The 18,677-nt window shown below is 36.9% G+C and overlaps 1 protein-coding gene across 1 annotated transcript in view; it reads right to left on the reverse strand.

Moving 5' to 3' along the window:
* ABCA13 (ATP binding cassette subfamily A member 13) overlaps positions 1-18,677 on the reverse strand; it is a 181,601-nt gene that overhangs the window by 50,118 nt on the left and 112,806 nt on the right. Inside the window, exons 47-49 of the mRNA XM_034060311.1 lie at positions 16,176-16,284; positions 5,836-5,890; positions 4,895-5,072 (exon numbers count right to left, since the gene is read on the reverse strand). Coding sequence (XP_033916202.1) covers positions 4,895-5,072; positions 5,836-5,890; positions 16,176-16,284 — 342 coding nt within the window. The remainder of the gene's footprint in view (positions 1-4,894; positions 5,073-5,835; positions 5,891-16,175; positions 16,285-18,677) is intronic.

Genomic DNA, 18,677 nt, shown 5'->3' on the forward strand with positions numbered 1-18,677 from the left:
TGGCTTCTGTACCTGCTAGTTCATGACCATCAGCCCCATTATCCCAACATCGGAGCAGCCAGGTGATGATGTGATCCTCTGGTTGACGGGTGAAATTTTTCGCATATTCCGCAGCTCAGTTGAGGTCCGAGATCGAGAAGTCACCTCTTCTTCTTCGTCATGTAATGATGACCCCTGATCAGATACTAGACCAGGTGGTGAATACGTAGTTTCTTCATCCTGCCTCCTCCTTCTTGCCTCTCTTTTGGTTTTTCTCTTGTGTACAGGAGCAACCGATATTGGTACGAATTGGTCCTCTAGTTCAGCTGAAGTGATTATCACTGTAGTTTGAGTAGCAACTGTACTTGTTGCTGGAGTAGCTGCACTGTCTGCCGCAATCGAGGTTTGAATAGCTGCTGTACTTGTTGCTGGGGTAGCTGCACTGTTTGTCGCAGCTGAAGTTTGGGTAGCAACTGTACTTGTTGCTGGGGATGGTGTAGCTGCTGTACTCGGAGCTGGAACAGCTGTGCTGACTTCTGTGTTGCCCTCAGATCCAGGGACATTTTTTTCCTTTTGAAGGTGTTGGATAATGTCGAACAAGGCCCTACAGGCATAGGCCAAGCCCCAGCACGTTGCTGTAATTTGTCCATCTCTGGTATGGCCAGGACGACAGCACACCTCATTTAGGTGTTTTACTAATTCTGCTGGATTCTTCACTTGTTTGGAAGTGAAATTCCAAAGTACTGGAGGGGCCCACTGGCCTAGATGCTTGCCCATACTATCCCACACACCCTGCCACTCATGGCTGTCCAGCCTCTGGGAAAATCTCTTGATCCTCCTACGTCGTCGTTTAACCCCAATAAAGGACCAGACCTAACTCTGCTTAACTCTTGAAATCAGATGAAATAATTGCAGGCAAAACACACTCTGTATGCGTGCTACTATGGTGATCCCCATCACAATCAGCATACAAGTCTCAACAGTATTAAAAGGCCATTCAAAAACTTCAAAACTCTCAAATGATGCTGTAGACCATCTGGAGAGAGCACTGGGAGGATAGAAGAATGTCTCCTTCACAGGTTGACTACACGAGAAGGAGAAAAAAGATGTGAAATTGCTAAGCACTTCTATTATATACCTCCAAAAATATAAAGTTAGTGACCATACCGGGAACATAAACCAGATCAGTTTCATGATGAATGCTTCTATTGTATTACAAGTCATTAATATAAAGAACAATGAGATAAGATACTTAGCCCAAATCCCATGATTGATAAACATGAACACAGCTAATATATACTGAAAGTAATTGGCAAAATCCTGAAACTGTGAGATCAAGAGAAACAACAGCGAGAGCCAATAAATCAGCATTGTGACAAATAACTATAAATCCTGCCAGATTTGTTGTTATCTCAAGCCCTCGTGCCCCACGTTGGGCACCAAAAAGAACTGTCATGGTTTAAAACCCCACCTCAGTCTCCCGCAGTATCATGCACCCCTTTTTCCCCCCCCACCTCCCCACTCCCGGAGGGATGGGGAGGAGAACCAGAGGTATACAACTCCCATGGACTGAGATAAAACCAATCCAGCAATTAAGGTATAACACAAATCACTACTGCTACCACTAATAAATCAATGTTAGAGGAAATAAACAAGGAGAGAGAATACGATACCACCCGCCGAAACGAGCCCAACCCGGAAGAGAGCTAACCCTTCCCCTTACGGCCAACTTCCAGTTACCTCCCCGAGCATGACGTGCTATGGTATGGAATACCTCCTCGACTAGCCCAGGCCAGGCGCCCTATCTCTCACTCCTCCCGGCCTCCCCTCCTCCCTGGCAGAGCATGAGCTTAGAAAAGGCCTTGGACAAAACCAAACATTTAAGCAGTAACTCAAAACGTACGCACCACCAGCAACCGCTCCCAGCCCGAAAGTCAAAACACAGCACTGCACCAGCTACCAAGAAGGAGAAAAAATGACTGCTACTGCTGAACCCATGACACAATTTTTAATGGGAATAGACATAATATTTAGAAAAGTTACAATCATTACACAAGGGAACACAGTTTCCCTGTTTAGTCTCATGACATAATGATAAGCAAATACTTCAGGGAGGCAGATGTGATTTGTACAGGGGATTCATATCCAAGTATTCAAAAGAGATGGGTTCTGCATGCAACCAGCAATGGCAAGATGTGAAAATCTGTGCTCAGTTCAATTCTCAGTGTCTGTCTCCTTGTGCACTGAAGCTGAGCTCATTAAAGCAGTGGCTGCCTCCATTTCTGCTTGTACAATATTTAAACTGATAATAATATAACTAAGATTCTGAGATGCAACTGCAATAGAGGCAAAAAAATCAAGGTGTAGCTAAATACTTAGTGTAGAACAACAACATTCTTACTGTTAATTTGGGCTTTCATACTGAAGTACAATACAAATCTGTTCAATTAAACCAGAAGGCGTCATTACTTTGCCAATCGGAAGACAGAATTTTTCACAAGAGAAAGGCAATGGAATGACATGTAGATAGATGTAATATTCTCATCTTGCTCACAGTGTACCTTATTCGGTACCATACACAAATGTCATACCACTCTGTAAATGTAGGTTTCAGTTATCTTGGAGCTGTTTAAAAAAATATGGCAGAGAAGTCACAAAACATCTGAGTTCATGTATGTTTCATCAGACCAGGATTTTTTTTTCCCAGAAATAAATGGATAATTTTAAACATTAAACTCTATTAGAAATCTTACCTGAAAATGTATTGTGTTATAAAAGTTGGGCTTGCACAGACAAAATAACCTTAATATTGCCCCTTAAGTGACACAAGCTTAATTTGAACAAAACATCTCTGTTTGTCAAGACATTTTCTTGGCACTTATACATCTTCCATTTGTTGGACTATAGCAAAGAATACTATTCACATCTATAAATACAGTAAGAACAGCCTGATCCTCATGACAGCCATTTCATAAATCAAATACTTCTGCAAGTTTAATAAAGATTATGCTACCAATAATACAGCACAAAGCCTGTAATAGTTAAAATATGTAGAGGAATTTCAAATTTGACAGTTCATATATTCATGTGTTAGTGTCCCTAAATGATCAGCAGCACAATTAGCATTTAAAGTAGCATCTGTTCTTTCCTAGATCATGATTGATCATGCAGTACTGTGCTGAATTTGAGAGAACATTTTGAAAGGAAGAGATTGGCAGAAAATAATGAGGAGTTGACTTTGTTGCACAAGGAGACACTGTGTGATGAAGGACTGTTATAAACCAAATCCTCTTATCTGAAATGGCAGAAAAAGGAGTACAAAGATCGACCAGCCAAGTAAATAACATTTGGAGAAATGTGTTCCTACTTTGAGCTTGCTCAAGTGTGAACATCCTGATTTCAAGCATGAATGGGTGGAGCTCTAACGTTTCAGATTTATAACAGTCTGAATGAGAACAGAGTATTCCAGAAATCTCCGTTCTTGATAAGGCTAGTTCATATTTGCACTGCTTGTGCTAGATTCAAGCCCTTACTTCCATGACCGATGTGTGTTAAGCAATGTGCAGAATGTTTATGTCCCTTCACTGGGCCAGAAATCTTTTTACTTTTGAATAATCCAGGTAACTCCAATTGTTCACTACTGCCTCTGAAACCAATCTCTCAATCCAAAACAGTTTGAGACATGAATAATCAACTAATGGCACTCTAGTTCTTTAAAAATAGTAATTCTACCCCTTTCCCAGAAGCAGATGACCTAATCTCAAACTCCTGCCAAACACTCAACTAATACTATAGCTAGCCTCATGACAAACGAATTGTTAAAAAGCCTTTCGGTAAGAGATGTATATGTATGCCTTTTTTATATAGATACACAGAGATTATACATACATAGTGCAGAAAATTTTAATTTTAGTTTTTAAAGAGTCACCTTTGAAAAACATATTTGAAGATAATTTGTGGAATCCATGCTCAAATGGAACTCAAATGAGCTCCATTATATAGATTAAAAATTAGTGACTGGGGACTAGCAGTGAGTCTTGAGAAAGTTAATTCTATTTCACCAACTTTGGTTATTGGCCTGAAGAGAAAGCGACATCTCAGGCACGAGGAAGGTAAGCAAAAATTCCTGTTTCTTTTAACTATGTTGGCCTGAATCTGACCTGCCAAAATCAGGTCTTAGTAGTACTGCTGTCTTTACATTCCATTAAAAGGGTAAAAATTAGTGAAAAATAATAACTTTTATGGCATTTTTAAAAAAGCAGATTTTCAGATTTCTTAACCATATATAGGCAATCCTATTTGCAATGACAACAATTTTAGAACTTACTTGGTGTGAGAAAAATATTCAGGACAGCGACTTCACCCATTTCTGATCTAGGTTATTCTGTGTATGTGAATCCATAAATAATATTTTCTATTGTCTATCATGCCATAAATAAAAGTTACCAGTTAAGAGCACCTGTTATATTACCCACCAACAGACAACATTGTTATGCCTTTAAAGTAGCTAAGCAGTATATTCAGGTCTCTCCAGTAATCTGAAAGATTTTGCCAGTGGCAAATCAAGGCACAGAAACTCCTGTGAACTTCTGTATTGAAGATTCTGTCTGTCTAGGTTGTTTAGCCAGCTTTCTTTTATTTGTAAAATACTGCAGATACCTAAGGGTAGCATATGCTTTACCTAAAAATTCAACTTTGGAAAACAAAGAACACAATCCCTGCCTTCAAGTATTTTATCTAGCAGTACTAAAGTAGTAATTGTGTTCCAATGCTTGTTATCATGGCAGCCAAAAGCTGTGATCTGCATAATTAAAATCTCATTCATGCATCTTGTGACCATATCTCCTTTTCCTCATTTATGACAAACTAGTTAAAAATTCATACCTGAACACGTACTACCCTACATGTTACATACCATATCACAGCAGAAGTTACCAATCCAGTAAGTTTTGTAACCCAGGCCGGTGATGTGCTGCAGGCGCTTTGTGCCAGACACTCTATCTTTCACTATGGCACTTCCAATGGATGCAGTAAGGATAGAGAAACCCAGCATGATACAGAGTGCTACTCCACACTGACGAATGTTCTCCATTCTAGGGTACAAAGTAAAATGGCAAAATGAAAAAAACAATGGGAAGGTGAGGGGGGTGTGTGTATGAACAAACACAATTTTCAAGCCCAGATTCTCATTGAAACAACACCAGACATTAGGACCTTAATCCTGTTTACAAACACCATGTCTGTACACTGTCAACATCTAATTAGAGAACAGGAGCAAGATGATGTGTTAAGAGTTACAGAACATGGCATGTGTTTAAAGTCTGAATAGTAAAGTGAAGCTTTGGCAAATAGAATCATAGAATCACAGAATAGTTAGAGCTGGAAAGGACTTTCAGATCATCAAGTTCCAACCCCCCTGGCATGGGCAGGGACACCTCACACTAAACCATGTCATGTAAGGCTCCATCCAAGCTGGCCTTGAACACTGCCAGGGTTGGAGCATTCACAGTTTCCCTGGGCAAATACTTCCCCCCTTTACAGACAATTAAAATTCAAAAACTTGGCAACCTTTTGAAGCAGTTGAACTGTTTGAAAATGTCATGACCTGTTCACAAACACTGTAAAATGCAGCCAGTGTAAATTCAGTATTTTTCTCTACAAAATAGTGGAATAATATCTGATATAAACACTAGACATGGCATATAAACGCCAGAGTAGAAAAAATGCTTCACTCAGTGGAACTGAATCGCATCTGTCAATCAAGTCACAATATCTATTGCATGCAAAATACATGCTTATTGAATTAATATTTTCGATTGTTCATGCAGCTCTTAGGTATGTTAAGAATTATCTCACATTTTGTCCTCATCCAGCAAGGCTCCTCCATATGGTTGGCTGTAAAGTGTCATCCCTGTGTAAAGAAAAATACATATGAAATTAAAAATTCTCAAAAAAAAAAAAAGGCACACCTTAGATACATTGAAACTGTAACTGTAGAGCTTTAAATAAAAAGATACCCAGTTTGGGAAACCAGGAAAAATCCTTACTAGGCAATGCATTCTTAAGCTTATTTTGGTTCTTGGTACCACCAGCCTGTAACAATCTAGCAATCGGTACTTCAGAATTGGAACATAATTTATGGGTAAAAAAATGTGGCTTTTTTCTTTATTTCTTTTCAAGCAAAGAAAAAAAAATGTGTGTGTAAAATTTTATCAGTGAAAAAGCTGCTGTCAGAGAATCATGGAATGGTTTGGATTGAAGTGATTTTAAAGACCACTGAGTTCCAAACCCCCTGTCACAGGCAGGGGTGCCTTCCACTAGACCAGGTTGCTCCAAGCCCCATCCAGCCTGGCCTTGAGCACTACAAAGGATGGGGCAGCCACAGCTTCCCTGGGCAACCTGTTCCAATCCGTCACCACCCTCACCATGGAGAACTTCATATCTAATCTAAACCTACTCTCTTTCAGTTTACAGACATTACTGTCCAACTGGTCTAGATGCAGTTCCTGATTTATTTCTGCATGTGTACCTGATAGGGGTGTCAGCTGTAATGTTATACTAACCAGAAATTCTTGCTGTAATATCAAACTAGCACTGTCTGATTAGAGTATCTAAATAAATCCATGCTGTTTCAAATTTAAAAATAATTAATTTTAAAAACCCATCCTAGCAGTGTTATAATCTTCCCAGTATCTTTGGCAAAGAAATAAATTGTTGGTAGCCTTAGATGTATTCTGCAGGGTGCCATTTAATTGAACACATTTTATAACACTTTGATGCAGTCCAGTTGCATAAAGACAAAAATTGTCCTCATTCTAGTAAGAAGCACAGTCTGACCAAGTATATCTATACATTCATTTTTACTCCTTTAATTCTTCATTCCTCATCTTAAAGCCAAAGGAATTTAAACATAGAAGCAGAGAGGATCAGTATGTCACTGTGTGGTAAAAATCTGAACAGAAGATGATGATTAACTTGCACACAAAACTAGTACACGGCAAAGATTTTTTTTCAAACAGTTAAAAGCCATACAATGAAGCCCAATAGTAGTTAACAAATCAAAAGAAGATTCAAGCTGATAAAGTTTTGATTCATCACTAGTAGATAGATGTGCTATTTGCAGAAGTCTTTCATGTCATTTGCTTAGAGGGACTGTTTAAAGTTTTCTTTGTTTTTCCTTTGCACCATTTTTTTTAACAATAGCTGCTATTTGTTCTGAAGTAAAAAACAGCATATCAAAGAAAACTGGAACCAAGTATTAGCTGAAATTTGTTTTATGTAAAGGAAAAGTAGCATGATAGAAAAAAGCTTCATTCAGAGAATGTTTTTTCTAAGGTTTATCAAAGGTAGAATGGATGTGTGCATATTAGAAAGAGCGTCTTTAATCTATATATATATGTATATACAGTACCTATTGAATTAGAAATTAATAGCCAAAATTAGAAGCTTTTGGAAAATGGGAATCCTAATAATTTCAGAAGCACTAAAACAATAAGTTAACAATATTAAATGTTCTTATACTCACTAGTGTTCAGCTAAATTATCAAAGAGCAGAAGTATGTCTTGAGCCAAGTTCTAGCTAGAGAGGATCTTCCCACAGCTGTCAAGGTGTCTTCATGATCAAGAATTTGAATGCTCTAACCAAGCTGTCCTACCCAAAGTTTCAGGAGACAGAAATCCTACAGTAAAGTTGCTCCAGCTCAAGAGAGCTGATTTTTACAGATTGCAAATCTTATAATACTGCCCATGATTAGGAAATGCCAAGACTTGGATAACTCTAGATCTTACTGATTCACATCCCTTTTCCCAGAATTTAGACACAGATAAAACTGTCATGTGGACTGTGGTACAGAATTATTGTTCATAAAGTATCCAGGACTGAGACAGTTTACCAGGTACTCAGAAAGGTTCTCCAATATATTCCATTAATTTACCCATGCTGATCTGAATTGTATCCAATTGCTCTACTGTCATCAACTACCTGTTGTATGTAGTGAGAGGAATATGCACTAGCAAAAATGGCCATGCCTTCATGTTTGTGCAATTTTCTGTGCAAGTGAGTTCATGCTCATAAACATAGGTTTGCCCACTCGTACATTTTGGGAATCTGATCAATGAATTTTATAGGAGAGAATCACTGCTGAAACTTTTCAAAAGGAACCACAGGGAATTAATGAAACATGGAAAATATAAGACAAAAATAACATCAAATATTTTATAGCGAATGACATCTGCTCAGGAATATTAACGTGTCTGGATTTTATTTTTTTTTCATAAAATCACCATAGCCTGTCCCTATTAAATGCACAGATCCCAACAGAATACTAACAGAAGTTCCAGATTACTGCAATGCCATTAAAGAGTACAACAGCTGACTTAGGTTCCATACACAGAAATATATTGCTATAAAAATCTATAGTATATAATAAACAGAGACTGAAAAAGTTAATTGCTGGTGAAAATAATAAAAAAAACCCCAACATTAAATAACATAATGCTTATTGCAGTCTTGTATTGTGCAATACTAATCAAAAAGCAAATTGCACTTAACTGATTTAATAGGATCATAGAATAGTTGGGGTTGGAAAGGACCTTAAGATCAATCTAGTTCCAACCCCCCTGCCATGGGCAGGGACACCTCACACTAAACCATATCACTTAAGGCTCTGTCCAAGCCAGCCTTGAACACTGCCAGGGATGGAGCATTCACAACCTCCCTGAGCAACCCATTCCAGTGCCTCACCACCCTCACAGTAAAGATCTTCCTCCTTATATCCAATCTAAACTTCCCCTGTTTAAGTTTTAACCTGGTTCAATTTGTGTCAGTTTTAACCTATTATCCCTTATCCTATCACTACAGTCCCTCGCCAGCATCCCTGTAGGCCCCCTTCAGATACTGGAAGGCTGCTATGAGCTCTCCACGCAGCCTTCTCTTCTCCAGGCTGAACAGACCCAACTTTCTCAGCCTATCTTCATGTAGGAAGTGCTCCAGTCCCCTGATCATCCTCATGGCCCTCCTCTGGACTTGTTCCAACAGTTCCATGTCCTTTTGATGTTGAGGATACCAGAACTGCACACAATATTCCAGGTGAGGTCTGACGAGAGCAGAGTAGAGGGTCAGGATCACCTCCTTTGACCTGCTGGTCGCACTCCTTTTGATGCAGCGCAGGATACAGTTGGCTTTCTGGGCTTTGGGAGCACAGTGAAGCCGGTTCATGTTCATTTTCTCATTGGCCAACACCCCCAAGTCCTTCTCCACAGGGCTGCTCTGAATCTCTTCTCTTGTTCCTACCCAGGTGTAAGACCTTGCACTTGGCATGGTTAAACTTCATGAGGCTGGCATCAGCCCACCTCACAAGTGTGTCAAGGTCCCTCTGAATGGCATTCCTTCCCTCCAGTGTATCAACAGAACCACACAGCTTGGTGTCATCGGCAAACTTGCTGAAGGCACACTCAATCCCACTGTCCATGTCACCGACAAAGATGTTGAACAAGACTGGTCCCAACACCAATCCCTGAGGGACACCACTCGTTACTGGTCTCCAGCCGGACATTGAGCCGTTGACCACAACTCTTTGGGTGCAGCCATCCAGCCAGTTCTTTATCCAGTCAGTGGTCCATGTATCAAATTGATGTCTCTCCAATTTAGAGACAAGGATGTCATGTGTGGCAGTGTCGAAAGCTTTGCACAAGTCCAAGTAGATGATGTCAACTGCTCTATTTCCTTCAGTAGGAGAGTCCCAAAAAGTAATTGCTCTTCTGAAAAGTAGTATTTTCTACACTCAATTTCCATTCAAACCATGTAGATGAAACAGGGAATTGCATTTTTGAAAACTTACACATGTAACTAAGATTAAATTTCCCAGGGTTGTTGAATTACAGTTAAACAAAGTAGAAGCATGTTAAGCCAAGTTCAGTTTTATGTTAGAGCTAAAATTCTAGTAACGTACTAAATATAATACTTTTGCTACATTCTTTTTTTTTTTTTGTTTGCAATTAGTCTGCAGCATGAGGGTCTTCTGTGTTTGCTACCTTTTTTAGCAAATTATTTCTTCCTTCCCCCCATCATAGAAAAATAGATGATGAATTTATGTAAAGCCAGCAATCTGACTTGTGATTCACAGAGGAAAAAAGTCCTTTTGAACCTAAGGAGCAATAAACTATCTTCCAATAAGAAAATAAACCAACACATTTGATATAAGCTATTTTCTAGTGTCTGTATTTCTTTAATAATAATATAAAAGCTAAAAAAAAAATCTGTGTATTTTTATAATCTGTCTCTTTCTAGATTTCTCCTAACTACCTAGACCGTCTTTGTTTACATATATGTCTGTCCCAATATAACAGTTAAAATGATGCAAGATGTACTTATCAATGCTTTCTTGCCTTTATATGCCTTTTTACTATGTAAAGCTGCTATAATGATGCTCATTAAGTTGAAAACTAAACACAGTCTTCGAGGACTTAAAACAAAAACCATAAATGACAGATAAACCAAGAAATTCCAAATGACAAACCTCCTATTAAACAGATATATGTGGTATTTATGCAAGGATTTTTTTAAGGCTTATATTGGTAAGCCTGTATGAACAGCCTTCAAAGCAAATTTTACCAGATCAGTGTTCACAAGGGAAAAATGAGATGGGCCATATCAACTGATATGGTATGATTCAGTCCTAGATCTCTGCTCCTTTTCATAAGTTTTTCAGTATAAAATTTTTTCACATCTACAAATTGCCATTTCATTCTCCTGACTTAAATACAACCAGAATTTTCCCAGTCCTCCTAAAATATCCTTTGTTTATGTTCTTGACATAGAGCTGGTGACATTATTTTTACAGTGACAATTTAGGCTTCTTTGAGATCACAGGTGAAAAATTGTGATTGGCACCAAATCTAATCTTTCGAAAGCCCTGCATAAGCAGTGCAAGAACAGGGAAAACTGTGATGACAGAGATTCTTATACTGTATCAGGATTTTAATGCTGTACTCAGAGTGTAAGTGAACACCATGATGTCAAGACTGCTTTAGACCTTTTAACCTTCTCCAGTATAAAAATTAAGAGCTTGAGAAATGAGAAACACCGTTTCCCTGATTAGAATGATGTCAAAAATAGGGCATCTCAAAGAAAGAAACATGACCGTATACATGTTAATTGATATATGTGTGTGTGTAGTTCTGTAAATGAATGAGGCCAGATGTCAATCCCAACAGAGAACACAACAAATAATTCTGGTAACATATTTTTTTAGCTAGTTTTCAGCTAAAACCCTTTTTTGTTCTTTTGTCAGTTTAACTACATTTTTTGTGTGGGTTTTATTTGGGGGGGGGGGGTGTTTGTTTTTTCCTGGGGTGTGTGGTGGGCTGGGTTTTTTTTTAAGTAAAAGGCTTAGTTACTATCTCTTGGTTTGGTCAGTGGAAGACTTATCTTTACGTTACTGAGAAAAGGCATTTTTACCAGACTTTCAAGTCATATTAGTAAGGAAAAAAGAGGAGAGAAGTAGTCAGAGCATCACAGTTTAACTATAAATAGCACAGATAACCCAATGGGAGAGGTTAGGGAAGTATTTGCATTGGAAGCGTCACCAGGAGCTCCATGCTACATGCTTAATAGTAGAAAATACAATAAACAATTAATTGTACCCTCTTCAGCTTCTCTATGATTTCCCCTTAGTCTTCTCCCATCCAGGCTGAGCAATGTTATTCTTTTTCTAACATTGTTCTCACTTAAACTAATTTTAAATTCTAATGTATTAAAAAAGCATCCCTAAACTTGTGAAAAAAAAATCTTTATGTTATAAGCATTACAACATTCTGTAAAATAAAATACAATTATTTTACATTTTGGATAGGACATTTTACAGGAAAAATGAAAAAGTATTCACATTACAGACATTTGAAATGAACAGTAGCTTGGTTATAGTAGGAAAAATCCTGCCCTGTTACCATTCAAGAGCTGCACAACTCAAGACACCTTTCCCCATGCTGTCTTGCAAATGGTACCTTCAAGAGAAAGCGCTCTAGGTCTTCTATTTCAAATCTAAACCACCTGAGCATTTGTCTGCAAAGAAAGCCACATGCAATTTGGCATAGTCTTAGAAACTTGGCATGTTTCATTCCTATAAGTTATAAAAAAACACAAGTCACTTGTAGACCAGTCCATCCTGCCTGGGTGCAACTTTCTACATAATCACATTTATAAAATCTGTGGTTTTGGAGTAAAAATTATAAGAGTGATGTGAACCAAGCAGCACTTTTTCAGGATAAGGTGGGTGGAGAGAGGGAAAAATCTCAGCAGTCTTCAAGCTTATATGTTGTCACTATAGGCTAATCAGAGCTATCCTTGGGTATATTTCATGGCTCTGCACCTTATTTTGAGGGTGTCTGAGCCCATCTCTTGGCACTCTTTTGTAAACTATCTCTTTTTCCTGTCACATAGCATGCTGGGTGTTGAGTACATGGATCAATTTGTATCTGTACTACTAATTCTAAATATCAGGATTGTTACAGACTTGAATAGGAGACCAATCTAGCTTTTTTTATTCCACACATTTCAGTTCAGATTAGAATAAAACAGCTTAGAATAAAAGAAAATAGTATGTATAATAAATGGAGGTAGCAGGTATATACATTTTTTACAAAGTCTTCATTGTGGGGATTTAAAATTTATGATGAGATTTCTGTTTGTGTAAAACTAAATTGTACTATTTACTGAAAAATACATGAATAATTGAGAATTTCACAGGCAGCACTCTCAGAACTAATTTATAGTTTATTTTCCCCCCACTAACTAGATATGGTTAAGAAGATTGCTACTAAATGCCATTTCAGTTCAGTTTGAAAAAAGTTTTAAAGTTACAATTTGAAAAGCAATCAAGAAACTATACAGTCACTTTCCACCAAAACTCAGCTGAAAATGTGTCTCTTGATCCTTTCAGCTCTTTTGAAGAACTGAATCTGAAATAAAACTGGATGCTATATGAACGCTTACAATGAGCCCTAGGATGAAAGGGTTTTAAAAAAATCAATGACTTCAATAGAAGTCTGAGATGGGGCAGCTGCATCGCACAAGGCCTTTCTATATTGATACATTTCTGTTCTTTGAGCAATGATGTAAGAACTTCCTTTGACTGCCATACTTTACAGACGTCATTATAGATGACTACCACTTCTTTTTCTTTATACAATCTTACCCTAAGAGGAAGGTAATAGTCCTTCCCCTGTATTCAAGCACGATAAACACATTCTGACTCATTTCTACACAATTGTGAAAAATAACATAGGTCTACATGAGTATTTCTATCATAAGCTTAAGCAGAAAACATTGCCTTTTAGTTTTTTAATCTTCTACATTAATCCATTTTTAATTTGTTCACAATTACACTATCTAGTTGTAGGAATGCAGCATTTCAGAAAGAGATTTAAAAACATACAAACATCATTCACATAAGCTTGAAGATCAACCAGGACAGCTATATTGTCAAAATCCCAGTCCATCTTATCTTCTCTGTCAAATAGTCTTTCTCTTTTTTTCAATTGTTTAAAGAGCTTTTTTTTTTCCTTATCTGTCACTGAATTTATAACCACTAGAAAATAAAATGTATCTGGTTTCCTTTCCAATGAGTTAGATTTTTTTTTTCCACAATACAAACAGAGACTTCCATTATTATGAAATAGAGATGACTATCCACATAGTAGAGAAGACGAGGTAATTTTATACAAGTATTCCTGAACTGCTGTTCCAAAATAGACATCTGATCCAATAACTGTGATAAACTGATGTAATTCAATCTGGCTATCTTCTGTTGCTCTATCTACTTACATGCACCTCCAGCTGGCACACACATTTTCTTCAACAACCATTCCACTCATTACATGAAAATTACAAGACACAAACATTGTAATTTTCCAAGGATTCTCATGGAGAAGCTTACTGATAATCCCATATGGCAGGTAAAAGAGAAATTTTTCCACTTGCAAAGAAAGGATTTGAAGATCAGGTTACACAATAATAAAAACAATGTATTTTGATCACCAAACAACTATCACTTTCTGCTCCTGCATGTTCACGATGATCAAGAGTCAGTAACTTGGACTGACATAAGAAGAGAAATCATCTTTTTTTTTTTACAGTTTTTTGAACAGATACGAATCCATCAGGATATAAATCTGTACAAGATATCCTCTCTAATCCTGGGTTACAACTTCTTCCTTCAAACTCTCATACAAAATCCTAAGTCTAGATTCTCTGTATCCTCTTGACTGAACAAAAGACATTAAACAGAAACATTTAGCCGTCTTTTCAGCTTCTTGTCACTAAAAAATGGCACACACTGGGACCAGTGCTACTTGTCTGTGAAAGTTATTAGGTCCGTCCCTACAAGTAAAGCAGGTAGAACTAGGCACACTGTGTGTAATGACTTTCATCCTCCAGAGAACGTGGGAGAACTCCAGCTGGGTTTGTGCTCAAGTAGCCACAGGATATAACTACTAAGTGAAAAGGTTCCTCGGTATTTATATGAGCATTTAAAAAAACTGTTGACCTCTTCCAGAGTTGTTTCAATATCACAGTAGTTGCTACTCTGTTTACATCTTTGGTAATACCATGGTAATGTTACCTCATCAACATGATTTTTGAGCACTTCCAGAGACAGTAATTCCACCACTTCCCTGGGAAACCTGTTCCAATACCTAATAACCATTGCAGTAAAGAAATTTTTCCTAAACCTCTCCTGGTGTAGCTTGAGACTGTTACTTCTTGTCGTATCACTTGTCACTTGGGAGACCAGATGCCTCCTCACTCTATCCTCCTTCCAGATAAGGTCCCCCCAAGCCATCTCTTCTCTATCCAGGGTTTAGCACTGTCTTTCTTATAGTGTATCTATGTTATACAACAGTGTAAAATATAACATTCCACAATCCTTAGAACAACTATAATTTTATCCAACTTTAATCTGGATGGTAAATCCCCACTTCTCCATAACAGGTATAAAAATAAGGGTACCACTGATGGTCCAGAATGAGATATCTAACACTACAAGCCAGCATCAGTACAATTAATGAAGTGCATGTAAACTTGATTAAAAATCTATTTCTACTAAAAATTATAATTAAAATATCTGATTTCATTTAATTCAAAATATCTGCAGAAATATATGACCTTTGATTCATTTTCATAATTAATTTAGAAAGATAAAACCCCAACCATGTTGGAAGCAAATAATTATTCTTATTTCATTGACATTCTGGAAACTTTTCTTAAGAAAATTCTGTTTTCTGATACTTAAGATTCCTTTCCCTTTGCAGTGGCTTTCATCTTTTTACTTCCTTTGCCGTTGTAAACACACTGAAAATCATTTTACCATCACAAACAACTATCCTGCCTTTTAAAAAACTCTTAACCATTGGTCATAAGCTTTCTTTAAATTTCTCTAAACCAAATTAATTCCTGCTAAACAGAACTTTAAGAACAAAACAAATTGAAATGATCAGAAGTAAACCTGAACTACTAAACCCAGATTTCAAACTAGACTTCAACATCCTAAAAGTTCACCTGTGTCTACAGCTGATTCTTGAACTGCAATCAATTTTTTTAAAGTCAATTTGTAAATCTTTTGGTTTTATTAGTTCTCATACAGTTCAGGGGTATGTGAATCAGAGAATTCAGATGTCAAATATATAAATATCTTTTTTTGTTACATACAATAGTAAGATAAACCAGCCTTTCCCATTCCTTGGATAACAGGATGCTATTGAGCATTATGTTGCATGTGAATTTACAGGATACTCCAGGTTTAACCTCAATATTTACATAAGGAGATAAAGTGACAAAGAAGTTATAAATCCATAACCTGATGTCCATTTAAGCAAGCCCTAGCGGTGGTTTCACAGGGACTAACATGCCAAGTGTAGGAAATCAATTTACACTTATTCCACAGGAATGTCCTTTGAAAGAAATTCATATGGCATAATGAGCTATAAATTAAAATTCTACCTTATTGTATACAATGTTCTTCACACATACACAAAACCCTCTTCTGTTTACTTAAAAGTTCCACATTCTTATCTCCCAAGAAATGTTTGGCTCTGCAGTTCTACTTTATACTATGAAACATTTTAATACTTAAAATTATTTTAGTTTATTTCAAAATAATTTTTTAAAAGATATGAAAAAAGACTTAGAGAAGGACTCTTACCATACTGTCTCCAATCTACATCAGGAGGCAAATTCAGCCACAGAATGAAGTTGTTGAGTTCATTCAAGTAGGATGGCAGTGCATGGAAACCTTTTTGGTTGTACCATACCTGGAAGACAGAATGGAAATTATGAACCAAAACTAAGTTGAATCTGTATGCCTAATTAGAAGTTTCCCATATGTTTAAGAATTTCATAAAGATGTCTAATTCTCCTGTTATGACACCTGTTTAAAGGTGAAAGTTAACTAGGCAGAACAGAATCAGTTAATTTGTAGAGGTCTTTCAACAGCATGCAACAGTTTGTTTTCTATTGTTGGAGCTGTGCACCTATGTTAATTATTAAATTGAGATTCTCTGGTTTAATGGAACACTCTGTCCCTTTCTTTACACCCATTTATTTAAATAACTAGGGGAAAAACAAATCAAAAGGAACATTTTCCAATTCGATTGAAACTACAAAAAGATGAGTAAAACTAGTGGTTACAAGCAGAGAACACCTTTGAAATTCCAAAAAAACATATCTAAATAATACCTGCAAGCAACACACAGCATAAAATATCTAGGAAAGTGATATCCTAGAATGTGGGGGAAAAAAGAATCAAGGAGTCACTGGTTACAAATATTCTATAAAAGACAAAGCTGCATCTCTACCTTCAACAATCAATCAGTGATTTATTAGGCACGGATGACATTAATATAGACAAACTTTAAGGCAGACAAGGCAAGCCACTCTTTCTGTGGAGCAGAGGGAAGCAATTATCATGTAACATATAATTTATCCACAAATCATGCAGAATCACCCCAAGCTGATAAATATACCCAAATCCATAATTCTATGTGCTAGAAGAATCATTGCTGAGAGATTGATATGTCCCTAAACTGAAAATACTGAGGTCTGACGTCGGAGTTTTGCTTTGCCTTTGAAAATCGATTCCATGCCTATGCCTCATTGCTGTTAATCACAGTGCCTTTGAACCTGCATTATCCATAATGAAAACTAGGTCAAATTATTATGTATGTTTGTTTTCAGTTTTAGTGACATGTTTAAAATCATCTTTGATTGCTATCCTTTCCTCACTCTAAAGCAGCCTTTCATCTCCCTCTTTTTATGTACAGTCGAATGTCTCTTAACCTTTTCTTAATTGATATGAGCCATTTGCTAATCTGCATTTTGTACATCTGAAGATGATGGTGGGCAATTCTAACTTTGTGTCTGGATTCATACTGAAAAGTGCACAAGGCTTAATATAGTCCTTTCTTCCTTTAACGCACTTCTTCTAGGATTTCAGTTTTCTTAGATCCTTTGCAAAATTATCATATATACACTTACATTTGGAAACTTCCAGACTGGGGGTAGGCTAAGGTGGTGTGTATTTATTTATTTAATTTTTATTTATTTATTTATTTGTTTATTTGTTTGTTTGTTTATTTGCTTGCAGATAATTCTGTTTGTTCTTTCTAGTATCCAGCTACAATCATTACCTGGACACTAGTTCCAGACTTTGACAATTTTTCCTGCTGTGTTTTACTACATATTTCCCAGTGCAGGTTGTCCAATCTTTAGTTGTGTTTCCCTGTCTTAATGATTATTTTCTTCAGATTTATTTTCCTGACTACCTACTTTTTTGGATCTCTACATTGTACTCTACTGTGAGGCAAGGTTTACAACACTAATTGTCTATTCAGTTTCCTCCCATCTATGCTATATCATGCTTTCAAATTCCACGCAGCTCCACGTCATTTCTTCCATAACTCTCACCCTTTAATCTTCTTTGCCATAAGGTCTGTTAGTCATTATTTTTTAAATTAGCAGCTTTGGTCTACCAGTGCTCTTGCTTGCTTTCACATTAGCTACTCTTCTTTATGTGGTCTTCACATCTGCTTGAAATCTCAACAGCATCTTACATCACCACATTTAAAGAAAAAAGAACAAATCCCTAACTCTTTCCCCCTTTGCAAACTCATATGCAACTCCTTTGTTCTTCTCCAGTTCAGTTCCTACTAGATCTCCCATTCTTTAATCAATAAGAGTTTTTTAAAGTGAAATGGAACCTAAATGTCCTGAGGAAAACTACAAATCTGGATTTCCTGTGTAAATAGCAACCAGAACAAAGAAACATAAACAAGTGATCAAGAGTAGACACTCTTTTTCACACTCCCATACAACCATTTCTTACTCTATCTTTCTAAAAAAACATTTGTGCTGAATAGAAAGTTATACATACATAATGAAACTCCGCTGCAATTGTGTTCATTGTATTGAAAAGAAAAAAGGCAATTAAGAAAACAATAAAGCCAAATTCTGATGGCATATCCTCATTCAACTGAAACAGGGGAAAGGTTTCAAGTATTCACAGAACACATTATAAATGCAGTAATGTGACCAATATTCAAATGAAAATATAAAACCACAATAAAGCTTTGTGTGTAACAATACATTTCAATATCCAACATATTAATTAGATTTTTTTCTTTAAGCTGCATTATGCAACTGAATCAAA

The sequence above is a fragment of the Melopsittacus undulatus genome, chromosome 1, assembly GCF_012275295.1.
Source record: "Melopsittacus undulatus isolate bMelUnd1 chromosome 1, bMelUnd1.mat.Z, whole genome shotgun sequence".
Taxonomy (NCBI): Eukaryota; Metazoa; Chordata; class Aves; order Psittaciformes; family Psittaculidae; genus Melopsittacus; species Melopsittacus undulatus.